Consider the following 23,682-nt stretch of genomic DNA (forward strand, 5'->3'; position numbering starts at 1 on the left):
GTCAACTAATTTTAAAGTCCCAATGCTTCCTCGGCTGTTATCTGGCTTCCATTTTTTTTTTTTTTTTTTTGGCGAGGCGGTTGGGGTTAAGTGACTTGCCTAAGGTCACACAGCTAATAAGTGTTATGTGTCTGAGGTTGGATTTGAACTCAAGTCCTCCTGACTCCAGGGCCAGTCCTCTATCCACTGCGCCACCTAGTTGCCCCTGGCTTCCATTTTTAAGAGAGGGCTTACTCTTGTAGACAACTAAGAAGACAGCAGAATTGGGCCTCCTGCTGTCCAAACATCTGATTTAGAATGTCCTCATTCCCCATAAGTTACAGGATATAGGTCTTCCTTTTATTCTCTTTGTAATTAATTTGCTGCATTCTCCCATTTCTCCCACAGGATTTGGTAAAGTTTTGAAGAAGATCAACAAGGCCATCGTCTCCAAGAAGAATAAAGACATTGTCACAGTGGCTAATGCTATGTTTGCAAAGAACGGCTTTAAAATGGAAGTGCCTTTTGTCACAAGGAACAAAGATGTGTTTCAGTGTGAGGTCCGGAATTTGAACTTTGAAGCTAAAGGCTCGGCTGCTGATTCCATCAATCTCTGGGTTAAAAATGAAACTAGAGGTGAGTATTTGCAGCACCCTGAAAAATACTTAGGATGAGACAGAGTAGGTGAATGGTGAGATATTAAGATAGATTCTGAACATCTAAATGGATTGTCCCACTTACTCCTCAATAGGGGAAATCCTCATTAATCCAGATCTTGCTAATTTGGAATTTGTAATCATTTGAACAGCCATTTATATTTATAGACAGCTGCCCCAGATCTTCTCTTCTTCTTACTAAACATCCTCATTTCCTTTGGTAGATCCCCATATGACTTGGTTTCCAGTTCCTTCAGCCTCTACTGGGCATGTCCTAATTTTCAATGCCTTTCCTGAACACCCAGAACTAACATAGTACTCCACATGTGGTCTGACAAGCATCAAATACAATCTGTCTATAACTTTCCTCATTCTGGACACTGTGTTTCTATTCTTGTAACCTAAAACTAAATTAGCTTGCGTTAACGTTCTGTTGACTCGTGAACTTCCAGTCTACTAAGGTGCCCAGGTTTAGTCAGAGAAAACAGTTATCTAATCACTTTTCCTTTGTACTATACTTTGCAATTCATTTTTTAAAAACCGAAGTATTGATTTCTGTCTTATAAGAATCACACCATCATTCATACCTTGTTTATCATTTTGGATCCCCATTAAACCGATTAAGCCAGCCCGGTCAAGTTCAGTTATTCAGTTCAATTCAGTAAACATTTATTAAGCACCTACTGTGTTCCGGGCACTGTTCTAAGTGCTAGGGATACTAAAACAGGCAAAAAAACAACAACAAAAAAACCCAAACCCACAAGCCCAGTCCCTGCCCTCAGAGAGTTTGCAATCTAATGGAGACCACATTCGAACAAATATAGACATAGCAAGCTACATATACGATAAATAGGAAATAATTCAATTAATTAATTAGAAAATAATTAAAAGAGGGAAAGCACTAAAGTTAAGAGAAGGGTAATTAAGGGAAGGCTTCTTGTAAAAGGTGAGATTTTAGTTGAGATTTCAAGGAAACCATCTGCAAGATGGATAAACATTTTTTGTCAGTGAACTGGATTCAGAAATAAATAGCATGGCTAACATAATAGGCAAAGGACAGAACCTAATAGCATTCTACTATGGATCTCACCATAGATTAACACTGATCCTTAAATCACCTCCAGCTTTTCAGTTAGGCCCTGGTTTACCTAACTATAGTATCGTCTAGCCCCTCCTTGTCCACAGAGATGTTATGAAAGACTGAAATGCCTCACTGAAATCCAGGTATACTGTGTCTGTAGTAGGCCAGAAGGCCAGCCTTGTAGTAAACTTGCTTGAAAAGAAAAGAAAGAAAATATAATGAGTCTGTCATGACTTGCACTTGGTGAACCCAGTTCATACTGATCACAGCTTCCCTTTCTCAATGTTAACCACTTCGCTGTGAGTGGAAGTCAAAGTCATCTGCCTATAGTTTGAAGAAGCTCTCCCCATTTTGAAAATTAGTGTTTCATTTTCAAGTCTCTAGTACTATGGCACTTTTCCCTTCCTTTATGATTTTCCCCCCCCAAAAAAATCAGTGGAATCACAGGATTATAGATTTAGGTTGAAGGCTCAGCAGTTAGATGCACAAGTTCTTTCAGTGTCTTAGGATGCAGTTTTATCTAGGTTAGATGACTTGAACTCAGCATGTCTATCAGTTAAATATTCTCTTACCTATCTGTTAACCAAACTGTTGGTAAGTTGGGGGTGGGGGGGAGGGTGTCTACACCAAGCAGGTGAAGACTTCCCCAGGTGGAATGGGAGGAACAATTTGTTTCAATGGCCATGAAAACCACTAAAGTAGGTGCTGTAGAGTGCCTCCAGCATGGTCAGACTTAGAAGACACCAAAGTTATCCACTGCAGTTGTCTTGACTTTTGTCCTGCCACTGAACTTCAGTGACTCAGGAAGAGAGAGTGAACCTGATGGCTTTGTGCAACTCTGCCTCACTTAAATTCAATTCACATACAAGTCAAGACATTACCCCATGACATCATTGGTCCCCTTCGGAAACAAAGGACAAACAACAACCAACTCCTAATCATCTTGTGAGAGAGAACATGGCCTTGGAATCAGGAAGTCCATGGATAGAATGTTGGAGACACAGAGATTGAGAAAGAGCTTACACGCTGATGGGAGAACACAACACATAAAGATGCTGAAAATGGAGGCAAGGAGGAGAAAGAGCGCTCCCCCGGGGCCGTGCCAAGGAGGGAGACCATAGGATGTGGTCTCGAAGCCTGGTTCCCAGCAAGATAAGACTCTCAGAACCTAAGGAGAGCTAGGGGTAGGGGCAAGAAGTCTTAGCTCCAAATCCTACCTTTGACCCTTAGCAACTATATGATCATGGACAAATCATTCGACTTCACTCAGTTTCCTTATCTGTAAAAAAGGACTTAAATGAGGACATGTATTACAAAACACTTTGTAAACTTGAAATCACCATGTAAATGTCAACACTTATAATCTACTCACTTACCTGGGATTCTGCTTGCCTGTTACCCGTGTGTTCTATGCATTCGCTTCCAAAGATCATTCTTCTTTTGCAGAGAAAACAGAAGCCAAGGTAACAATACCTTATAAAGCCATCTAGTCCAAGGCAGCCATTCTGAGGCCTCTTTGACCCTGAGTGACATTGAAGACAGGAGAGGCAGCTGATGGTGCCATGGATTGAGTGCTGAGCCTTGAGGCAGGAAGCCCTAAAGTCATCTCTGGCCTCAGATACTTACTAGCTCTAAGAACTTAGGCAAATCACTTAACTTCTGTTTGCTTCAGTTTCCTCAACTGCAAGAGTGAGGAGAACATTAAATTTTAGATAATATGTATATTATCTAATATTACATGTTACTTATATGATATATGTGATCTATAAAACATATTTATATATAAATATTACCTAATATAATTATATTATCCCTATTATATAATATGTATATTATGTAATATTATATAATGGGAATAATATACTATCACAGGGTTATTGTAAGGATCAAATGAGATAACATTTGTAAAAAGTGCTTAGCCCAGTGCCTTGGTACATAGTAGGTGCTATATAAATACTTATTCCCCAGAAAGTACATTGATTTTGAGGTTAAGCCTAGACTCATCTAGATATCAAGACTTGCCATATGAGCCAGGGCAAGTCACTTTTTATATCTGTAAACCTCAATTTCCTCTTCTGTAACATAGTATCAGTCATAATAGCTTCCATTTATATGGTACTTTAAAGTCTCCAAAGCTCTTTACACGCACTCTGTCTTTGATCCTTGTAACAGCCCTTTGAGGTAAGTATTACAGGTATTATTATCATCATTTTATAGATGAGGAAACTAAGGTTTAGAGTCAGGTTAAAGAACTTGTCATAGTCACCCAGTTGGGAAAGATCCAAGGTAAGATTTGAAATCTTAAGTCTTACACAGTATCCACTGAACCTATCTGCCTCTCCATGGCATAGGTGCTTAATAAATAATTTTTCAATTGCCAAAGTCCCCAAACCCTCCTTGGGTTTGGTTTTTTTTTTCTTTCAGCCTCATGACATTGAACACCAGAATTCTGTCACCAATGCTTCTTTCTTGGGTCCACGGTATTCTGCTCGTAATAGAATCCAGGGCCATTCCAGCTGGGCTTTCTCCCTTGAGACTCTGAAATGATAATTTTTTTTTAAAACTGGACTGTACAGTCAGTCCTCAATTGAGGAACACAGAATTTTGAACTGGACTTCAATTTCCGACAGAATTATTCATACAAATTGTCGTTAGAGTCTCTTACCTTGCTTATAAAGTAAGCTTGCAAAAACTGATTTTTTCCCATAAAATAAGTGCAGTACTATACAGTAACAAGAAATGGTAGAAAACAGGGTCACTCTTCTCTATTAAATGTAAAATATATTTTAAATGTTTTTTTTTCTCCCTGCAATCCAATACTTATTCCCCAGAAAGTACATTGATTTTGAGGTTAAGCCTAGACTACATGAAGGGCCTGGCCCTGAGCCTTGGCTTGAGCAGCTGGGAGCTTGCTGGCTCTGTGCATTACCCAATCACTGGAACATGTTACAGGAGGAGATGGATGTGGGGGCACCCTGACCCTGGAAGGGAGTGACTTCCATTCCTATAATAATCAAGGTGCTGTTCCTCCTGCCAAGAGGAATAAAAAGACCATGACAGAAGTAGTAAGCCTGGGATTGAGGTGAAAGGAGTGAACCCTTTTGATCTGTCAGCATAAGGTACATACAGAAAGCCAACATAGGAGGTAGCACCTGTGTGCCTGCTGAGGCCTAGTGCTGTTGTACAGCGTGGTGTTTTCATAGTGTGGGGAAAATGGTGATAGTCAGGCAAGAAAAAAGTAGTTATTCTGGTCCCTCCTCTTGATTGATTATCTCCAGTTTGTCCTATCTATAGCTGGTAGCCACATTTGCTTGTTTTCCATGAAATTGGAAGCTCCTTGAGGGCAGGGACTGCTTCTTTCTTATTTATATCCTCAGCACTTAGCACATGTGCCTGACACATAGTAGGTACTTCATAAATGCTTATTGACTGATTGGTGAGGAGAAAATCAAGAAAGCTCTTGTGGTGACCAGAGCATGGGGTCTTTGCACATCAAAAGGATGTGTCTAAGAGTTCATCAAGAAGCATTTATTAAGTGTCTGTTGTGTGCTAGGCACTGGAGATAAATATTATATATATTTATATATTATATATATATTATTTATTTTATATGTTTGTATATTTTATATTTAAAATATTAAATTAAAATACATTTATATATTTTAATTTATATATTATATATATATAAAGAATGAAACCATCTTTACTTGAAAGCATGTATGCATCGGCACTACCTGAATTTTTGTCTTTGCACTACCTGAGGAAACGCTTTGGGACTGTTGAAAATTAGAGCACGGTTAGGCAGCCAGGACATGAGCACTGATGGTGCCTGTCTTAGGAACAGCTTCCTTTTCTCTTCTGTTTTCTTCTTTTTTCTATTTCCCAGGCCCACTGGCACCCTCGTGGTAGTCTTGAGGTTTCAAGAGCTAACTGTTTAGTACACGGTTGTATGCTAGGTAGCTAAGAGGTACAGGGGACAGAGGGTTGTACTTAGAGTCAGGAAGACCTGGTTCAAATCCTGCCTCAAACACTGATTAGCTGTGTGACCCTGGGCAAGTTGCTTAACCTCTCTTAGCCTCAGTTTTCTCATCTGTCAAATGGGGATAATAATAGTGCCTCCCTGACAGGACTGTTATGAGGATGAAATGAAGTGATATTTGTAAAGAGCTTTGCAAATATTAATGCTCTCTATAAATGCTAGCTATTGTTATTATTAATTTGAGGGTGATTGAAATAGTTTGATGCGGGGCCGCCAGGTGGTGCAGTAGATAGAGTACTGACCCTAGAGTCAGGAGGACCTGAGTTCAAATCTGGCCTCAGACACATAATACTTCCTAGCTGTGTGACTCAGGGCAAATCACTTAACCCCAACTGCCTCACTAAAAATAAATAAATAAATAAATAAATAAATAAAATCGTTTGATGATGACTATACTGGGATACTGACCACTTTTCATGCAAATGAAGTCAGATCTAAATAATTGGAAAAACATCAGTTGCTCATGGGTAGGCCTAGCTAATATAATAAAAATGACAATTCTACCTAAGCTAATTTATATATTCAATGCTATACCAATCAAACTACCAAAAAATTATTTTATAGAGTTAGAAAAAATAATAACAAGATTCATTTGGAAGAACAAAAGGTCCAGAATATCAAGGGAACTAATGAAAAGAAATGCAGGGGAAGGTGGCCTAGCCATTCCAGATCTTAAATTGTATTAAAAAGCAGCAATCATCAAAACTGCTTGGTACTACTGGCTAAGAAACAGAGTGATGGATCAGTGGAATAGGTTAAATATGCAAGACACAGTAGTCAATGACTATAGTAATCTATTATTTGATAAACCCAAAGACCCCTGCTTCTGGGATAAGAACCCACTCTTTGAAAAAAAAAACTGCTGGGAAAACTGGAAAAGAGTATGGCAGAAACTAGGCATAGACCAAAATCTCACACCATAGACCAAAATAAAGTCAAAATGGGTTCATGATTTAGATATAAAGGCTGATACTATAAGCAAACTGGGAGAGCAAGGAATAGTTTACCTATCAGATCTATGGAGAACAGAAGAATTCATGACCAAACAGGAGATAGAGAACATTACGAAAAGCAAAATGGATAATTTTGATTACATTAAATTGAAAAGTTTGTGCACAAAGCCAATGCAACTAAGATTAGAAGGAAGGTAGAAAATTGGGAAAGAATTTTTACAACCAGTCTCTCTGATAAGGGCCTCATTTCTAAAATACATAGAGAATTAAGTCAAATTTATAAAAATACAAGCCATTCCCCAATTGATAAATGGTCAAAGGATATGAACAGACAGTTCTCAGATGAAGAAATTAAAGCCATCTATAGTCATATGAAAAAATGCTCTAAATCACTATTGATTAGAGAAATGCAAATCAAAACAACTCTGAGGTACCACATCACACCTATCAGATTAGCCAACATGGCAAAACAGGAAAATGATGAATGTTGGAGAAGATGTGGGAAAATTAGAACACTAATGCATTGTTGGTGGACCTGTGAAATGATCCAATCATTTTGGAGAGCAATTTGGAACCATGCCCAAAGGGCTACAAAAATGTGCATACCCTTTGACCCAGCAATAGCATTTCTAGGGTTATATCCCAAAAAGATTATACAAATGGGAAAAGGACCCACATGTACAAAAATATTCATAGCAGCTCTTTTTGTGGTGGCAAAGAATTGGAAATTGAGAGGATGCCTATTAATTGGGGAATGACTGAGCAAGTTGTGGTAGATGAATGTGATGGAATACTATTGTGCTATAAGAAATGATGAACAGGCTAACTTCAGAAAAACCTAGAAAGACTTGTATGGTCTGATGCTGAGTGAAGTGAGCAGAACCAAGAGAACATTGTACACAATAACAGCCACGTTGCGTGATGACTAATATTGATAAACTTAACCCTTCCCAGCAATACAAGGATCTAAGACGTCTCCAGAGGCCTCGTGATGGAAAATGCTATCCACATCCAAAGAAAGAACTATGGAAGTTCAATTGCTATTTTTTTTTCTTTCTTCTCTTCCATTGAGCTTTGTTGCCTCTTTCTGATGGTTCCTGCTATTGGTTTTAATTTTTACTTACAATATCACTAATGTGAAAATATGTTTAATAAGAATGTAAATGTATAGCCTATGTCAGATTGTGTGCCATCTTGGGGAGGGTGGTGGGGAGGAAGGAGAAGAAAAATTTTAAACTCAAAAGCATATGGAAGTGATTATTGATAAATCAAAATAAATTAATAAAATAAATAAATAAAATAGTTTCATGATGACTGTACTGGGACATAGAAACATTGATTTCTAAGAAGGAACTTGAGATGTCTCCTCTTCCAACCCTCTCATTTTATAGATGAGCAAATTGAGGCCTGAGAAGTTTAAGTGGTGGCAGAGTTAGAATTCAAACCCAGATCCTCTACCTCCAACTCCAGTGTTCCTCAGGATGCTGTATACAAGCTCCTGGGGCTTTCTCCTTCAAAGTGCTATTTAAAGTTGTATTGGAAGTACCCTCTTGTGTAAAAACATGACAAAAATGAAATTGGCTCACAGGGGCAGGAGAACTGGCGCACGGTTTGAGAAATTTTAGCAACTTACAGAGATATCACTAAAAATAGTTGATATACCCTGCAGTGATAGGAAAAGCTTCAAGTATTTTTAAATTAAACTTAAATTTTCAACGACCCTGGTCTTTAAGCTTTACATCTCTCCAGAGCAGTTGGTATCACTTCTGTTAACTAAATGTCAAAATTCTATAATAGCATGTTTGCTGCTTGGTTTTTAGTGATATCTAGGCAGAAACCACAGTTGGAAGTCTTTAGAAAAAAAGTGAAAGGAATTTTAAAAATTAGTTTTTGACCAGAGTTCACATATTTTCATAGAAGCTGGTCTCCTGTGCACAGAGGCTGGGCTGATGCCTTTTGTGACTTTTAGCAGGTGATGTAGGCCATTTTCAACAACTTGAGATCGGAAGGCTGGGAGACAGGACATCTGGTTTCTAGACCTAACTCCTTCATCTTGAGCAAGCTGCTTTTTTCTGAACCTCTGTTTCCTTGATTGTCAAACAAAAGAGCCATACTAGATCCAGGTTCGTAACCTGGAGGCCATTGACCTCGATGAGGTATAAGTATAAATTTCAGGGGGGTCTGCAAACTCAGATGGGAAAAAAAATTATATCTTAATTTTTACTAACATGTAAATGAAATTTAGCACTTCCTCCAGTTAACACATTCTGAGAAGGGGTCCATAGGTTTCACCTGACTACCAGAAGGATTCATGATATATGTATATGATGGACTGGTATTATGCTCTAAGAAATGATGAAGGGGATGGTTTTAAAATAATCCAAACAGGCTTGAAGTGAGAAGAATCAGGAGAACAATTTACACAATAATAAAAATACTGTAAAGACAAACAACTGATTTCCACTGTAGAACCAACCACAGGGTTCCAAAGGACTCGAGATGAAAAATGCTATCTACCCCCAAATAGAGAGGTGGACTCCACGGATTGAAGCATTTAGATAGATATGTGGATATAGAATGATAGGTATGTTTATATGTACGTATAGATATCTATATTTATTTATATTTATTTTGGGGCATGGCTAATGTGGGAATTTGTTTTGCTTGACTACACGTGTTTGTAGCTAGCTTTGTTTTTCTTGTTTGCTCAATCGTTTGGGGAAGGGGCAGTGTGAGGGAAAGAATTCAGAACTGTAAATAAAATAAATTTTTTTTTTAAATAGAGGATCCATGTCACAAAAATAGTTTAAAGAACTAGATGAATGAGTGGCAGAATACTGTGATGCCTAGAACACTGGACTTCGAGTCAAGAGATCCAGGGTTCAAATCCTGCCTCAGATATTTTGGTTGCATGAACATTGCTTGGCAAACCGCTCTTTACCTCGAGTTCTACATCTTCAGAAGGGGAGGGGACATGAACTCAATGGCCTCCAAGGTCCTTTTGACCTTAAATCCATGATCCTTTGAACTTCCAGTGCTACCCATATTGTCTCTATGATCTCTAAATCCCTTCTGTTTTCTCATCAGCAGACCCCTTTGAATTTGTTCTCTTACTGTTTTGTTTTTTCCTTTTGATTTTACAGGAATGATTGACAACCTCATCTCCCCAGATGTTATTGATAGTGTGCTCACCAAGCTGGTGCTTGTTAATGCAATATATTTCAAGGGTTTGTGGAAGTCACGATTTCAACCTGAAAACACAAAGAAACGCATGTTCATGGCAGGTGATGAGAAGCCTTACCAAGTACCAATGCTGGCTCAGCTGGCGGTGTTCCGATGTGGTAAGCTCACACTCGAGTGTCTAGAATTCAAAAACAAGGACAGACTTTTGTAAAATTCATTGTTTGGGGCAAGGGCGGGGTAATAAGCCAAGGTCTAGTACATATGAACAATTGTTGTTTTTGCTTTTTTTTTTTTTAAGTAAAAATAAAAAGCTTAGTTGTGAGAAGGCTGTCTTTCCTTAAAAATAATGTCATAGTCTGTTGCCAGGCATTCATTTAAAACCTTCAGAGCTTAGTAAGACCTGTGAGAACCTGGATTCTTTGAAAGCCCTTAAAATCACTTCCATACCCCGAGGGTGTGGGCCATGTGACAGGCTATGTTCTAATTATCTGAGGACTAGCCCTGAGGGGGATGCTCATTGCAAGAAGTCTGGCAGTGAAAGTGAAGATTTTTAGCCACATAAGTTTATAAAGCACATCTCAGAGAAGTTACTTAGGAGGATTTCCCACAGTCATAAAATTATAGATCCAGGGTATTTTTAAGGAAGTATGGTATAATGGTTAGAGAGCAGTCTTCCAAGCCAGGAAGGCCGGCTTCAGGTCACATCTCCCTGGACAAGTCCTACAACCTTTCAACACTCTAGTCCACTGGTATCAAACTCAAATAAAACACAGATCCCTGGGACTACACATTGACCATGAAAACCACAAATTAAGACTATCTATGCTGTGTGACATTTTAATTTATTTTGTTGTAATTTCCCAATTGCATTTAATCTGGGTTAGGCTGCACCCGCCCAGAGTTTAACACGTCTACTGTCGTTAACCCTCTGAAATGAGAAGATACTAATCTCAATTGGTAGAGGAAATTTCTTCCTCTTGGGAGTTCCCTATAACAATGAAACCACAGATCTAGTCCCTATTCCTGCGTAAAGATCACGTGAACTTTCCTGTTAATAACTTAAAGACCTCTATGCTCATTATCACTGCATGAATGAATGAAGGGCCAGTCTCTCTTTCTTTCTTTTTTAATCCTGGCTATTCTGAACCATATCACTTCTATAATTTGATTAACTCCGTAGGCTCCCTATTGCCTCCAGGATCAAATATAAGATCTGCTGTTTGGTTCACAACCTGTCCCCTTCCTACCTTTCTAGTCTTCCTATACCTTACTCCCTTCCACCTGCCCAGAAGTCCAGTGATACTCACCGCTTTGCTCTCCCATCTCCTGACTCCAGGCATTTTCTCTGCTTGTCCCCCAAGCCTGAAACTCTATCCCTCTTCATCTCTGCCCCTCGCTTTCCTGGCTGCCTTCAGGTCGCAGCTAAAACCCTACCTTCTACAAGCAGCCTTTCCCAAACCTTAATCTTAACGTCTTCCCTCTTATATTATCCCCCAGTTTATCCTGTAGAGATCTTGTTTGTCTCTATTTGTTCTGCATGTTCTCCTCTTCCCCTTAAACTGTGAGTTCCTTGAGAGCACAGGCTGTTTTTTGACTTTTTTTGTAGCCCTAGGGTTTTTTGCAAGTGCCTGGCACTAAGAAAGTGCTTAATAAATGGAGTAGACTGAAACACACAGGAGTCAATTTGAATTAGTAGTGATTACTGCTTGAAAATTATGACATTTATGACTTGAATCTAAACCTGGACATTTGGTTCCCAGTATTATATTTTTATATATCTTCAGACAATTTAAACTTCAATACTCAAATTATTCCTATATGACTTCTATCCAGGTACACTGTCTACCTCAAATCCACTGAATATACCAAGGACATTTTTAAATCTTTTTTTAATTGGTAGATATTTTCATTGTTAACCCACGGTGAAACTGTGGGCTGTTCCATTAGTTATCCCAATTAAACCTTAACATAGTTGTGTAAATAGTCACTTGGAAGGAATGATTTATTTGAGATAACATAATTGTTCCCAGTCTCTTACTACCAAATATGCCTCCTAGGAGGAAGGCAGTCTAGTAAAACTTTTGCTTATTCAAGAAAGGGTTTTTTGGCTGTAATCACTTAACTGGCCTTTCCCAATTCTGTTCTGTTACCTCCAGATTGCCCCTGGCCACTTCCCACCCTTAATCCTATCTAGACTCCACTATCCCTGGGCTAGGTGGTCTAGGTCCCTGGCCATTCTATTTGCCCCAGTTTACTGGCCACTCCCATCCAGATCTTCCTTAGACCCCTCCTCCAGTCACCCCAAACTACTTGCCCACTCCTAGATCCCTCCCACAGTCTTTCTGTATATAAGGTCCATCTTGTCTCCTTGAAGGTGCTCAGATTCTTAAAATCTGGCCCACTTGCATTAGGGATACAAATGCTTAGATTCTTTAAGAGTCTAGCCAATATGGCAGATCCTTAAAATCTCTTCCCCCCCCCCCCCCCCCTGATGTTCTAATAAACCTTGTCTTTGGCTGGAAAAAAAAGGGTATTTTTTGAGCTCCTAACATGCTTATGGCATGTCCTTGGAGCTATTGAAATACTAGAGAGAATAGAAGTTGGCCTTATATAAATAAAGTTGTCTCAAAGTTAGGCTGTTTGAAAGTGAATGAAGGGATGTGTATCTTAGTGTCTTTCTCCAAAACTCAACAGCATTAGCCCAGTGTAACTAGTTATCATCGCCCTTAGCTTTTGCATTGTCTATAGTGATCTTACCAGATAATAGTACATATATCCTTACCAGTTTCTTAGCACAGGTCTGCCATAGGTACTTTCTGGTACCAGGCATGGAGTAAAGTTGCTTTTTGTAAAGCTCTTTTAGGTAATCTTTGCTATGTTGTCTGGAGGAGGAAGCATACATGTTATATTTATGAATCTCTATAGGAAATTTGACAAATTATGTCATGCTCAATTATGGTTAAATCATACTTAACGATGCTAAAACAAAACTCTAATCATTAGAGGTTGATATTTTTTTTTCTAAAAACGGTACCATGTCAAGCTTAATAAACATTTATTTAGTATCTATTACATGTAAAATACTGGGGACAGAAAGGCAAAACCAACATTTTTTCTGCCTCCAAGAAGCTTACCTTCTAGTGGGGGTTGAAGGAATGCAACATTTACACAAGGAAGTTAATACAGAGTAGTTTTAGGAGGAAAAGAATGCTAATAAATGAGGCTCAGGAAAGGCCTGTGTAAACAGTGACTCCTGAGCCATTCTTCAAAAGTAGCTAAAGATTCTGTGAGAAGAAGTGAAGAGAAGTGAAGATAGGAGTGAAGAAGTGCACTCAGACATGTGTGCCCACTTGTATAAAGACAGAAGGAAGAGAATAGAAGGTCATGTACTGAGAATTGCTAGCAGGTCAATTTGACTGGAACAAAAAGTGTGCCAAGAGATCTGTCAAATAATACTGGAAAAGTAGATGGGAGCAAGACTTGGTCATTTTGGAAAGTTTAAACTGAAACCTCCCCCAAAACAGTAAAATCAACTGGGGCCTAATTACTTTTATATCCTGTTTAGTTGAGTTAGATGAGTGATTTCCATCAAGTGGGTTGGAACCATTTTTTGTTAACTGAACAGATTTTCCTATACATCATATCAATGTGTTGACCCTGGGGCTAAGAGAATATAGTGGTTTATAACAGCTACCTTAGACTCTTTGCTCCTAGCAAGCATTCGTGCCTGTGACAAGAGTCAGAATCATTGCCCAATCAATGATCTGTCCGAGGTGATTAAGGAGAGCCTAGTGAAAATTATGATCCATATTTGGGCAGGCCAGGTCACCATTATCTGAGTTTTATCTGGACAGACGTCCAATTACTTGGGTTATCAGTTTTGACAATATGAATTTTCTTTCTACATGGATATTTTAAGAAACATTCTTATAGTTTGCTCCATTCATTTTATCTCTGCGTTCCTGATTTTTTTCCCCAGAAACATTGAAATATGCACCAGAAACATCTCATTGACCCATGGGACAAACTTAAAATGCTGATAGTTTGAAATAGCCTTGGCACTTAGCACAGTGCATGGCATAGTAGGCACTTAATAAATGTTTATTGATTGATTGAAAATCGTAGTTTCATAGTATCATAGATTTAGAGTTGGAAGGGCCCTTAGAGGCTATCGATTTGAACCCTTTCATTTTATAGATGAGGAAACTGAGGCCCAAAGAGGTTAAGTAATTTTCCCAAGATCACACCAGTAGTAATCATCAGAGGCCAGATTTGAACCTAATTCTGTTTTAGAAGGGGCAGCTAGGTGGTGCAGTGGATAGAGCACTAGGCTTGGAATCAGGAAGACTCACCCTCATGAGTTTAAATTGAGCCTCAGACATTTAACCCCACTTGCCTCAGTTTCTCACTTGTTAAATGAGTTGGAGAAGGAAATGGCAAACCACTCCAGTATCTTTGCCAAGAAAGCCCCAGAAGGGATCATGAAGAGTCAGACACTACTGAAAAACAACTAAACAAAAAAAAAAACTATTTTAGGAAGGACCCTAGCCTTGCTTCTCCTCAATAATGCCTCCCCACCACCTTCCCCATTCCCCTTTAAACGTTCTACTATAGAAATAGTAACTCTGATCAACACAATGACCAACCAAAATTGCGGAGGAATCATGATGAAACATGCTATCCACCTCCAGATAGAGAGCTGATGAACTCAGTACAGCTTCCTTTCTCTCTTTCTTTCAACGTGGCTAAGGCAGAATTTGTTTTGCATGACCACATATTTGTAATGGGTTTTATTTTTCTTGCCTTCTCATTGGTCAGGAGATAACAAGGAAGAGGGAGAAAATTTAGAACTGAAAAGAAAATCAAAGCAAATTCTAAAAATAGAATAGAAGCTCCTTTGAGGGCAGGAGCTTGCTTTGCTTGCTTGTATTGGTATCCTCAGGGCCTAGCACAATACATGGCACATAATAAGCACTTAATCAATGTTCTTTCTAGTACACAACAGTATTTGGCACATAGAAGGCACTTTAATAAATGGGATGTCTAAAGAAATGTATATCACACAAGCCAATAATGCCGATTCAGGATGCAGATGAATATTAACCTTGTTGATATGATAACTAGATTGGTTTCTTCTGGTACTTTAAAAATTTTTTTTTAAAACAACAGATCTTCTAGGTATTAACCTAATATTTTCACTAACTAGGAAGCTATATTTAGTTCCCACTGTTAGGACACACATTCACAACACTGCACTGTTATCCAGAAAGTAGCTTCTTGATAATCCTGGGAAGACGTTTGGCCACATGTGATGAGAGTTGATTAGTGTGTAGAGAGACAGAAGAGCTGGTTTCCTGTGTAAAATCTTCCTAGAATTATTTATTTGAAAAGAAAGAAAGCTGCATAAACTTTAAGTTACTTCTTTTGCTTTGGGTTAGGAAAGAGAGCCTTTTTTTTTTTTTTTCCAGAAAGGGTGTGATTACCTTTTTTATATCTTCTCTTTGGAGACTAAGAATAGAAATGAAGTATAGTTGAATGGGCTTTCCCATAGAATACATAAAGGCTCTGTAAGTATCTATGGTCTTTTTGATACTTTTTCATTCCTTAATTTCTTAATTTTTATTCAAATCTTCTTGGTTACAATTCCTTCAAGGAGAAGTGTTTATCTTCCCAATGTTTGTCTTTGCAGGCTATCGAGTGAGATTGCCTCCTTTTTGACAGCATCCTCAAAATATTCTAATTAGGAAAGATACTGAGTGTCCTTTAATACCCAAAAATGTGGAACAAAGTACATAGAATTTTAGAACTGAGACATATCTTAGTGGTGGGGAAAGAAATGCTGTGTTCTGCCAAGAGGCTGCCTACACTCCCTCTTGTTCCTGATTTGATTCATTGTTTTATGGAAACAATAACTTTCAGCTGCAGCAGGTGTGATTTCTTTTGGTCACTGAATTATCTTGTGTTTAGAATGCCACTTCAGGAGTGAAGTGGTGTTCAAGAATATTAAGATTCTAGAAAAGTTCCATAAAATCATGGAATGAATTATTCCTGTCTTTTAAAAAGTGGTGAGGGGGGCTGCTAGGGGGCGCAGTGGATAGAGCACTGGCCCTGAAGTCAGGAGGACTCGAGTTCAAATGTGGCCTCAGACCAAACACTTGACACTTACTAGCTGTGTGACCCTGGGCAAGTCACTTAACCCCAATTGCCTAAAAAAAAAATTAAAGAAAAAAATAAAAAGTGGTGAGGGCAGCTGGGTGGCACAGTGGATAGAGCTCCCACCTTGGAGTCAGGAGGACCTGAGTTCAAATCTGGCCTCAGACACTTGACACTTACTAGCTGTGTGACCCTGGGCAAGTAGCTTAACCCCAATTGCCTCACCAAAAAAAAAAAAAAGTGGTAAAAATATAACCTAATCTCTGAAAAAGTAATCTTTTCTTTTTTGGAGGGAGGCTTTTAGTTTATCTCCTCCTCAAGCCCACCCCATTATCCACCTTATCCACCTTATATGAACAAACACTGACAGACTTATGATTTAGAACATGGAGATACAAGATTATATTAGATATAGACAAAGCCATTGTCATTGGCTATATGTAAAGGCTGAGTAGTGATTGGTATTATAAATGGAAATCAATAAATCATATATATACACATATATAATCTTCATTCACATATATAGAGAGATGCTTTTATGCATATACAGAATGCATCCCTGATTGTTGACACTATTCTTCATAGGGTCACAGATTTAGACCTAGAAAGGACTTTATTAGCCATCTTTTCCAACCTCCCGCAAATAATGGCTGAGTAAAGTAAACTCCCAAAGTGGTGAATTGACTTGCACGAAGCTACATAAAATTTTACTCTTGACCTCTCTCTCTCCATCATTAATGACTTAATCCGACTGATTAAAAAAATGTGGTTTGTTAAGAAAAAAAAATTGCTCAGGTCTTCTAAATAGTCTTAAAGTATTTCCAAATTTCCAGTGAAATCACAGGAACTCTCAAAAAGTAAATTTCTGGCAGAATTAAGACTGAGAGGCTCATCATTCCTCTCCAAGGAATCAAAACAATACTAATAGTCCTTACTTTGCCTTTGACAATTCAGCTCATTTACTTAAGAATATTTAGTGCCTAAAGCTAGGGGAAAAAATGGAGAATCCCTCGGTCTTTTGTATTCAAGTAACCAAAGGACAGAGTCACTCATATCCTGAGAGTTATTATGTATCCTGGAGCAGTGGCTGAGTGTGCTGAGGTGGCTGAGTGGCCTTGTTGTCTGAACGTTATGGATAGAGGGAACACCATGTTCCAAAAGGTTACACTAATATGCTTGTCTAAATATTTTCTCTTTAAAGAGAAACTAGTGTGATGCATTCCACTAGCTGGACTAGTTCTATTCCATTTTATGGTTCAAGATGTTCTTTGGGTAACAAGAGTGCCCTATGTGCCACATAGGGGCAAACTCATTTATGTTTTTGACAGGTAGACTTTATGGCAGACAGAAGGCTTCCAGAACCCTGTGGAAGAGGGCAGACAACCCCAACAAACTGTTGCCCCTGATAAAGAGAAGTTAGCTCAAATGCCATCTTCTGCAAAAGATCTTTCCCAGTCTCACTAGATGCTAATGCCTTCTCTGCTAAGATTACTACCTTCCATCGTGTATATCTTGTATAGACGGTGTGAATTATTGCTTGTGAACATGAATTTTCTCAGCCATTAAAATATTAGGTCCTTGAGGGCAAGGAATTTTTTTTAAGCATTTTCTTTATATCTCCAGTAGTTAGTGCAGTGCCTGGCAACATTGTTTGTTCAGTAATTTCTGTTCTGTCTGACTCTTCATGGCCCCATTTGGGGTTTTCTTGGCAAGGATACTGGAGTGGTTTGCCGTTTCCTTCTCCAGTTCATTTTGCAGATGAGGAAACTGAGGCAAATAGGGTTAAGTGACTTGTTCAGGGTCACACAACTAGTAAGTATCTGAGGCTGGATTAGACCTCTGGAAGATGACTCTTCCTGATTTCAGGCCTGGCACTCTATCCACTGCACCACCTACCTGCCCAACATAGTAGATTTAATAAATCCTTCTTGATGGGTAGATGAAAGTTCTGCTTTCCAGGAAAAAGTTGATTTCCCTCTAATGCATTGATTTATCTTCCTTAAAGATAAATTCTGTCAGGCTGCTAATACCTCTATTTTCTCTGCAACCCCTTTCTTGGACATCTGTATTCTCCTTTGATCTTCTATACCAAGCTTATTTGGTAGTGTGAATGGTTTGTTTTTTAAAGTAGGATCTGTGATTTCATCCATGTAGAGAACTTCCAGTGATCCACCCCAACTTACTATGCTAAAGAATTGCCTGGGGCCCTGAGAGGCTAAGTTTGCTGTGATTTGCTGCCGTCACACTGCCAATAAGTGTCAGAGGCAGAGCTTGAACCCAGGTCTTCGTGACTGTGACACCAGCTTTCTACCCACAGTCCTATTCTGCCTCTAAAGTTAATATAATTTGGAGAGGTGGGGGGAACACCAAATATGGTGTTGAGAGTCTTAGCTCTGTAACTGTCTATGACCTTGAACTAGTCACCTCACCTCTAAATGCCTGTTTACTTGTCTGTAAAATGAAGGAAAATAGTATCCCTACTACTCATGTACCACAGGAAGATTAGGAAAGTGCTCTACAAATGTACTTTGGGATGTCAGTATGTTGATGGATCTGTCAAGTCATTGATGGGCAGTAATTCACCCACTTAAATCCTGTGGACCTTTTCATTAGGTCCCTTGACGTTGGCAGGATAATAGCTGGACACATGTACTCTTCATCAGTCATTCCTTGCTCTTATTACATGACTGGCCCGTGGCTTTTTCTAGTCATTAGGATTTCTGCTGTTCTTTACACGGGTCCCTTCGTGTGGTTCTTCACTGGTCATTTGTCATACCCCATGCACACCTACTGTGAAATTCTTAAATGAGGGCCACTCATTACATCCATTTTAATGAAGGCTATTTACATGAGTTCTAGGAGGGTTTTTTGTTTGTTTATTTGTTATTTGGGGTTGGTTTTTTTTTTTTTTTTGCTTTTTTTTTGGCGAGGCAATCGAGGTTAAATGATTTGCCCAGGGTCACACAGCTAGTAAGTGTCAAATGTCAAGTGTCTGAGGCTGGATTTGACCTCAGGTCCTCCTGACTCCAAGGCTGCCCCTGGGAGTATTTAAAATGAGAAGATTTGATCAGTTTCCCCTCTACCTATTCAGATTCCTACCTTTGTCTGGGAAGGCCTCTCCAAAAGAGTAATTATAGGATTATATAGTATCCACACTGGGAAAAGAGGGGGAAAAAACCCCACACCTCAGTTTGATATCAATCAATATGCAATATTATCCATCAAGCAAAATGCATTTACTCAGAATGTAGTGTGGAGCACTTAGAGCTTGGTCAGGCATCAAGGACACCAAGGTCATCCACTGTATCCCAAGCCATCACAGGTTGTCTTGATTTTTGTCCTGCCACTGGACTTTGAAGACTCAGAAAGAGAAAGTGAGGCTGATGACTTTGTGTAACTCTCACTTAAATCCAAATCACACACAAGTCAAGACATCACCCTGTGATGTCATTGGTCCTCTTCAAAAAACATATATACATATATAATACAAAGGCCTTTTGGGAGAAAGCACTTGGAGCTGGGGTGGACAGCAGTACAGGGAGGAAGAGGTCAAGAAAGACTTCACTGAGGGGCAGCTAGGTGGTGCAGAGTTCCGGCCTTGGAGTCAGAAGGACCCAAGTTCAAATTCAGCCTCAGACACTTGACACTTACTAGCTGTGTGACCCTGGGCAAGTCACTTAACCCCAATTGCCTCACCAAAAAAAAAAAAGACTTCATGGAGAAGTTGGTGCTTGATATAGGTTTTGAAGGCAACCAGAGGTTCTAGGAGGCAGAGGGGTAGAAGGAGAGATTTCAGGTATGGACCAACAGCCAGCACAAAGGGATGGAGGTGGAAGTTAGAATGCTGAGTGTGAAGAACAGCAAGTAGGCCATTATAGCTGTAATAAAGAGTGCCTGGAAGTAGAATGAGATTAGACTGAGATTTAATAGAGGATTTTCCATAAAGCCAACTGAAGCTTCAGAAGGGCTGAAAACTGGAAGAATACTGTGGCCCTGGAAGTCTTCATCCAGGTTAGGGTGGTGATGTCGACCCCCTTCTAAGCTGCTTCTACAGCTTTCTCCTTTTGTACAGGAAATGTCCCATCTGCCTTGATTTGCAAGAGTTAGGAAGGGAGCATGGGAGTCGGGTTATCATTGAGGAAGCAGGGTGGTTTCTGTTAACCTCCATGTTTTCAAGTCCACAGAAGTTTCGAGCTTTATAATTGATTGGGAAGGAAAACATGGAAAGAGAATTCCACCCTTCCTACGGCTGACTTTGAGCCTGCTCTCTTAGAGACTTGGAGATTCTTCTTCATTGCTTTGGTTTGACTTCTGAGAAACTGTCACCTGCACAGGTGGTCATGAGCTCATACAACATGGTAGAGTTGCCTATGACCCAATCTTCTGATTTAACTCTTATCTCACTTTGATCAGCCTCCAGACTCCTGAAAGCAGTGATGTCAAGCTCAGATAGAAACAGGTGCCACTAAACTATACCTCAGGCTCCCCAGAGGTGCATATTGACTTAGAAAACACACATGCATGTTGTCAATGTTCGATTGTATTTTTATTTATTTTGTTAAATATTTACCAATTATTTTTTAATCTGGTTTGGATTTCACTCAGGAAGCTATTTCACTCCCCAGGCTATGTGTTTGACACTTCTGCTCTAAAGCATGCTATAGGTACAGTGAATAATATTCACCTATTGAAGGGGCTAGCAAATAATTGTCCAGGGCTGTATAGATCCTGATGCACATTACTCTTTGAGTGAACTACAACTTTAATCTTTTGGGGAATGAATGAGTAAAAAGCATTTAGTAAACTCTTACTGTGTGCAGGGTATACAAAGAGAAGAGTCAGTCCCTGTTCTTAACGAGCTTACATTCTAATGAGGGAGACTGCATACCTGGAAGGTTTCAGCTACAAGTTAGCTGGAGTTAGCCTTTATGACTCCCGGTCTTCCAGTATCACCAGAAGAATGTTGATGTTAAAAAGATGCGCTTTTACTTTAAGGAGAATCTTGGAGGGGGGGGGGGGGGTCATTAAAAGCACTGCATAGTTCTCCAAAGACACTCCAATCTATTCTCTTCCTTCCCAATTCAAAGCACAGCACATTATCCAATCTGCATGTACTGATGGATGAGCTCAGTGGGTAGTTATATACACATGTACTGTATTTAGTAATGGGCCGGCTCTAGAGGTTAAACACAAATCTATCAGTCACCATTTTGTGTATCTTTATGGACTCTGGATGTGTTTACTAGGATGGCTACAGAAATGAATGGAAAACATCCCTTATTATCCTCCTGTTCCCACCCTGTGGCAAATAGATTGACACCATGGCAGCCTGAATTCACTCTTTTTTCATAATTGACCCCCACTTAATGCAAAGCCCAGAATTGAAAGTATTTCCAAAGACAAGGTCTCTGCCCTTGCGCTTCAGCTGAATTCCACACCAGGACAAATGCAGTGATTGTGAAACACAGTAGCTATATTATTCAGACGTCCTTTTAATTTGAAGAAGTGTAAAGCTGCATGGAGAATGAAGATGTAATTATACTTGGCCTTGTTCCTTCAAGGGAGCTATTGTCTATGGAGAGGAAATGTCAACCTGAATTGCTCTCTTCCCCGGGGGATGTCCTAGTGAACACTTTGTTGCTTTCTGTTGGCACCATTGCACACAGGAGTAGGACAGTCTGTGAATTTCTAGGAAACCATCGAGGCTGTACTGAAGCTGACTCTGATTTCTTTTTCCCTGTTTAGGGTCAGCGAGCACACCTAATGATTTATGGTACAATTTCATTGAACTGCCTTACCACGGAGAAAGCATCAGCATGTTGATTGCCCTGCCAACAGAGAGCACCACCCCACTTTCTGCCATCATCCCTCACATCAGCACCAAGACAATACAGAGCTGGATGACTAACATGGTACCAAAAAGAGTGCAGCTGATTCTGCCCAAGTAAGTAGTATTTTGTACTGAAGTTAAAAGCATGTTGAATGGAAGTACTCAACAGACATTTGTTGGATTAAATTTGGGTGCCAGATGGAACTCAGAAACAGACTTACCACTAGAGTAAGCATGGTCTGGTAGAAAGGACATTTAGTACACTGAGGTCACATGATCTGGGTTCTAGTCACAGAGCCGCCATTTATAGGTTGTGTGACTTTGGACAAGTCATTTACATCTCTTTGAACCTCCATTTTCCCCATTCACAAAATGAGAATGGTTAGACTCCTGAACATAGAAGTCACCTTTGGCTCTATAGCATTGGGTTGTGAATCTCAGCCTCCAATTTGGGGTGCTGAGAACACGTTTCTTCCCTGAAGTATCAACTGTTTGCCAAGAAGTTAGGCTAAGTATTCCTGGACCTAGTTTATTACAGTCACCCCCATCTACAGATGTAGAAGAGTTCACTCTAGGTCATACATTTCCCATCTGCTCTGAATTAGATAATAAAGAGAATACTTTGGAATCTCTTTCCCTTTCCCTTCCCCGCCCCCCAGGCTTAAGTAGATGGGGACGCTGAGCTTTTTCTCCCTTGCTTCCTTTTCATATATACAAGTTGTCTATGATGCCATTGTTAGGGATTGCTTCTATTTGCTTGATATTTAAATTTAGGGCTTAAGGATAAAGATGCCAGTTTAAATTCCTATTTTTAAATTTGCCACTGGGTACTAACCATTTCCTAGGTTGTTTCTTTGTAGAATTCTAATAGGACATGTTTGTTCCTTTTTTTTTTTTTAAATTTTCTTCTCTTGTACCAGATTCACAGCAGTAGCAAAACTCGATCTGAAGGAATCCCTGAAGGCTCTTGGCATTACTGATATGTTTGATTCATCGAAGGCAAATTTTGCAAAAATAACAAGTATGTTTGGCAAGTTTTAGTTCCTAAATAAGTCTGTGCTTTCAGTTAGGAGTAGAGGCTTCGTGGCACTAGTAGATAGGATACAGGGCTGGGCTTTAAGTCAAGACGACCTGGGTTCAAATCCCACCTTTAAGAATTGCTGACTATGTGGTCTGGGCAAGTTACTGGACCTCTGTGTGAGTCTCAACCGCTGCCTAAGAGGTACCTACCTACTAATCTCTTTGCAGATTCTGACTAGGAAGAGGGAAAGAATTCATATCTAAGAATTGTAGATCCTTCACATTCATTTCCATGGGAAACAACCAGAATTTAGCATATGTTACAACTCTCTAGGTGACCATTTCAAATTTTAATTTTCTTGCTATAGACATCACAAAATGGTCCAGTTGAATATTGATGATAATTGTAATCTTACATAAACACTTGATTAAACTTATCAGAACTTATCTTTAAGTTCTAGAATACTTTTCATTTTTGAAAGTGGGCGTTCCAAGCCATTTGACTCTGCCTTTTAAATTCCTCCCAGTATCTGAAAGCTCTGGGTTCATTGTTGGCCTTTTCAAATGCTCAAGTGTGAGCTTGGTAGATATAGGATTATCCTGAATCCAGAAGTTCTATTTCAGGTATGTTTATATCTGTGAATTTGAAATGAAATCCCAAAGATGAGCTTGATTATAGTTTGCTTTGAATTGAGAGAAGAATGTTCCTTTTGCAACCACTTTTAAGATTTACAGGTTTAAAATTATACTTATTACATCTCAGTTTATATAACATTTTTCCCAAAATA

The 23,682-nt window shown here is 39.2% G+C and overlaps 1 protein-coding gene across 1 annotated transcript in view; it reads left to right on the forward strand.

Moving 5' to 3' along the window:
• SERPINE2 (serpin family E member 2) overlaps positions 1–23,682 on the forward strand; it is an 86,071-nt gene that overhangs the window by 56,389 nt on the left and 6,000 nt on the right. Inside the window, exons 3-6 of the mRNA XM_027873430.1 lie at positions 388–615; positions 9,852–10,049; positions 21,790–21,988; positions 22,795–22,895. Of these exons, the coding sequence (XP_027729231.1) occupies positions 388–615; positions 9,852–10,049; positions 21,790–21,988; positions 22,795–22,895 (726 nt within the window). The remainder of the gene's footprint in view (positions 1–387; positions 616–9,851; positions 10,050–21,789; positions 21,989–22,794; positions 22,896–23,682) is intronic.

Source organism: Vombatus ursinus, unplaced genomic scaffold (genome assembly GCF_900497805.2).
Source record: "Vombatus ursinus unplaced genomic scaffold, bare-nosed wombat genome assembly UNPS02014802.1, whole genome shotgun sequence".
Taxonomy (NCBI): Eukaryota; Metazoa; Chordata; class Mammalia; order Diprotodontia; family Vombatidae; genus Vombatus; species Vombatus ursinus.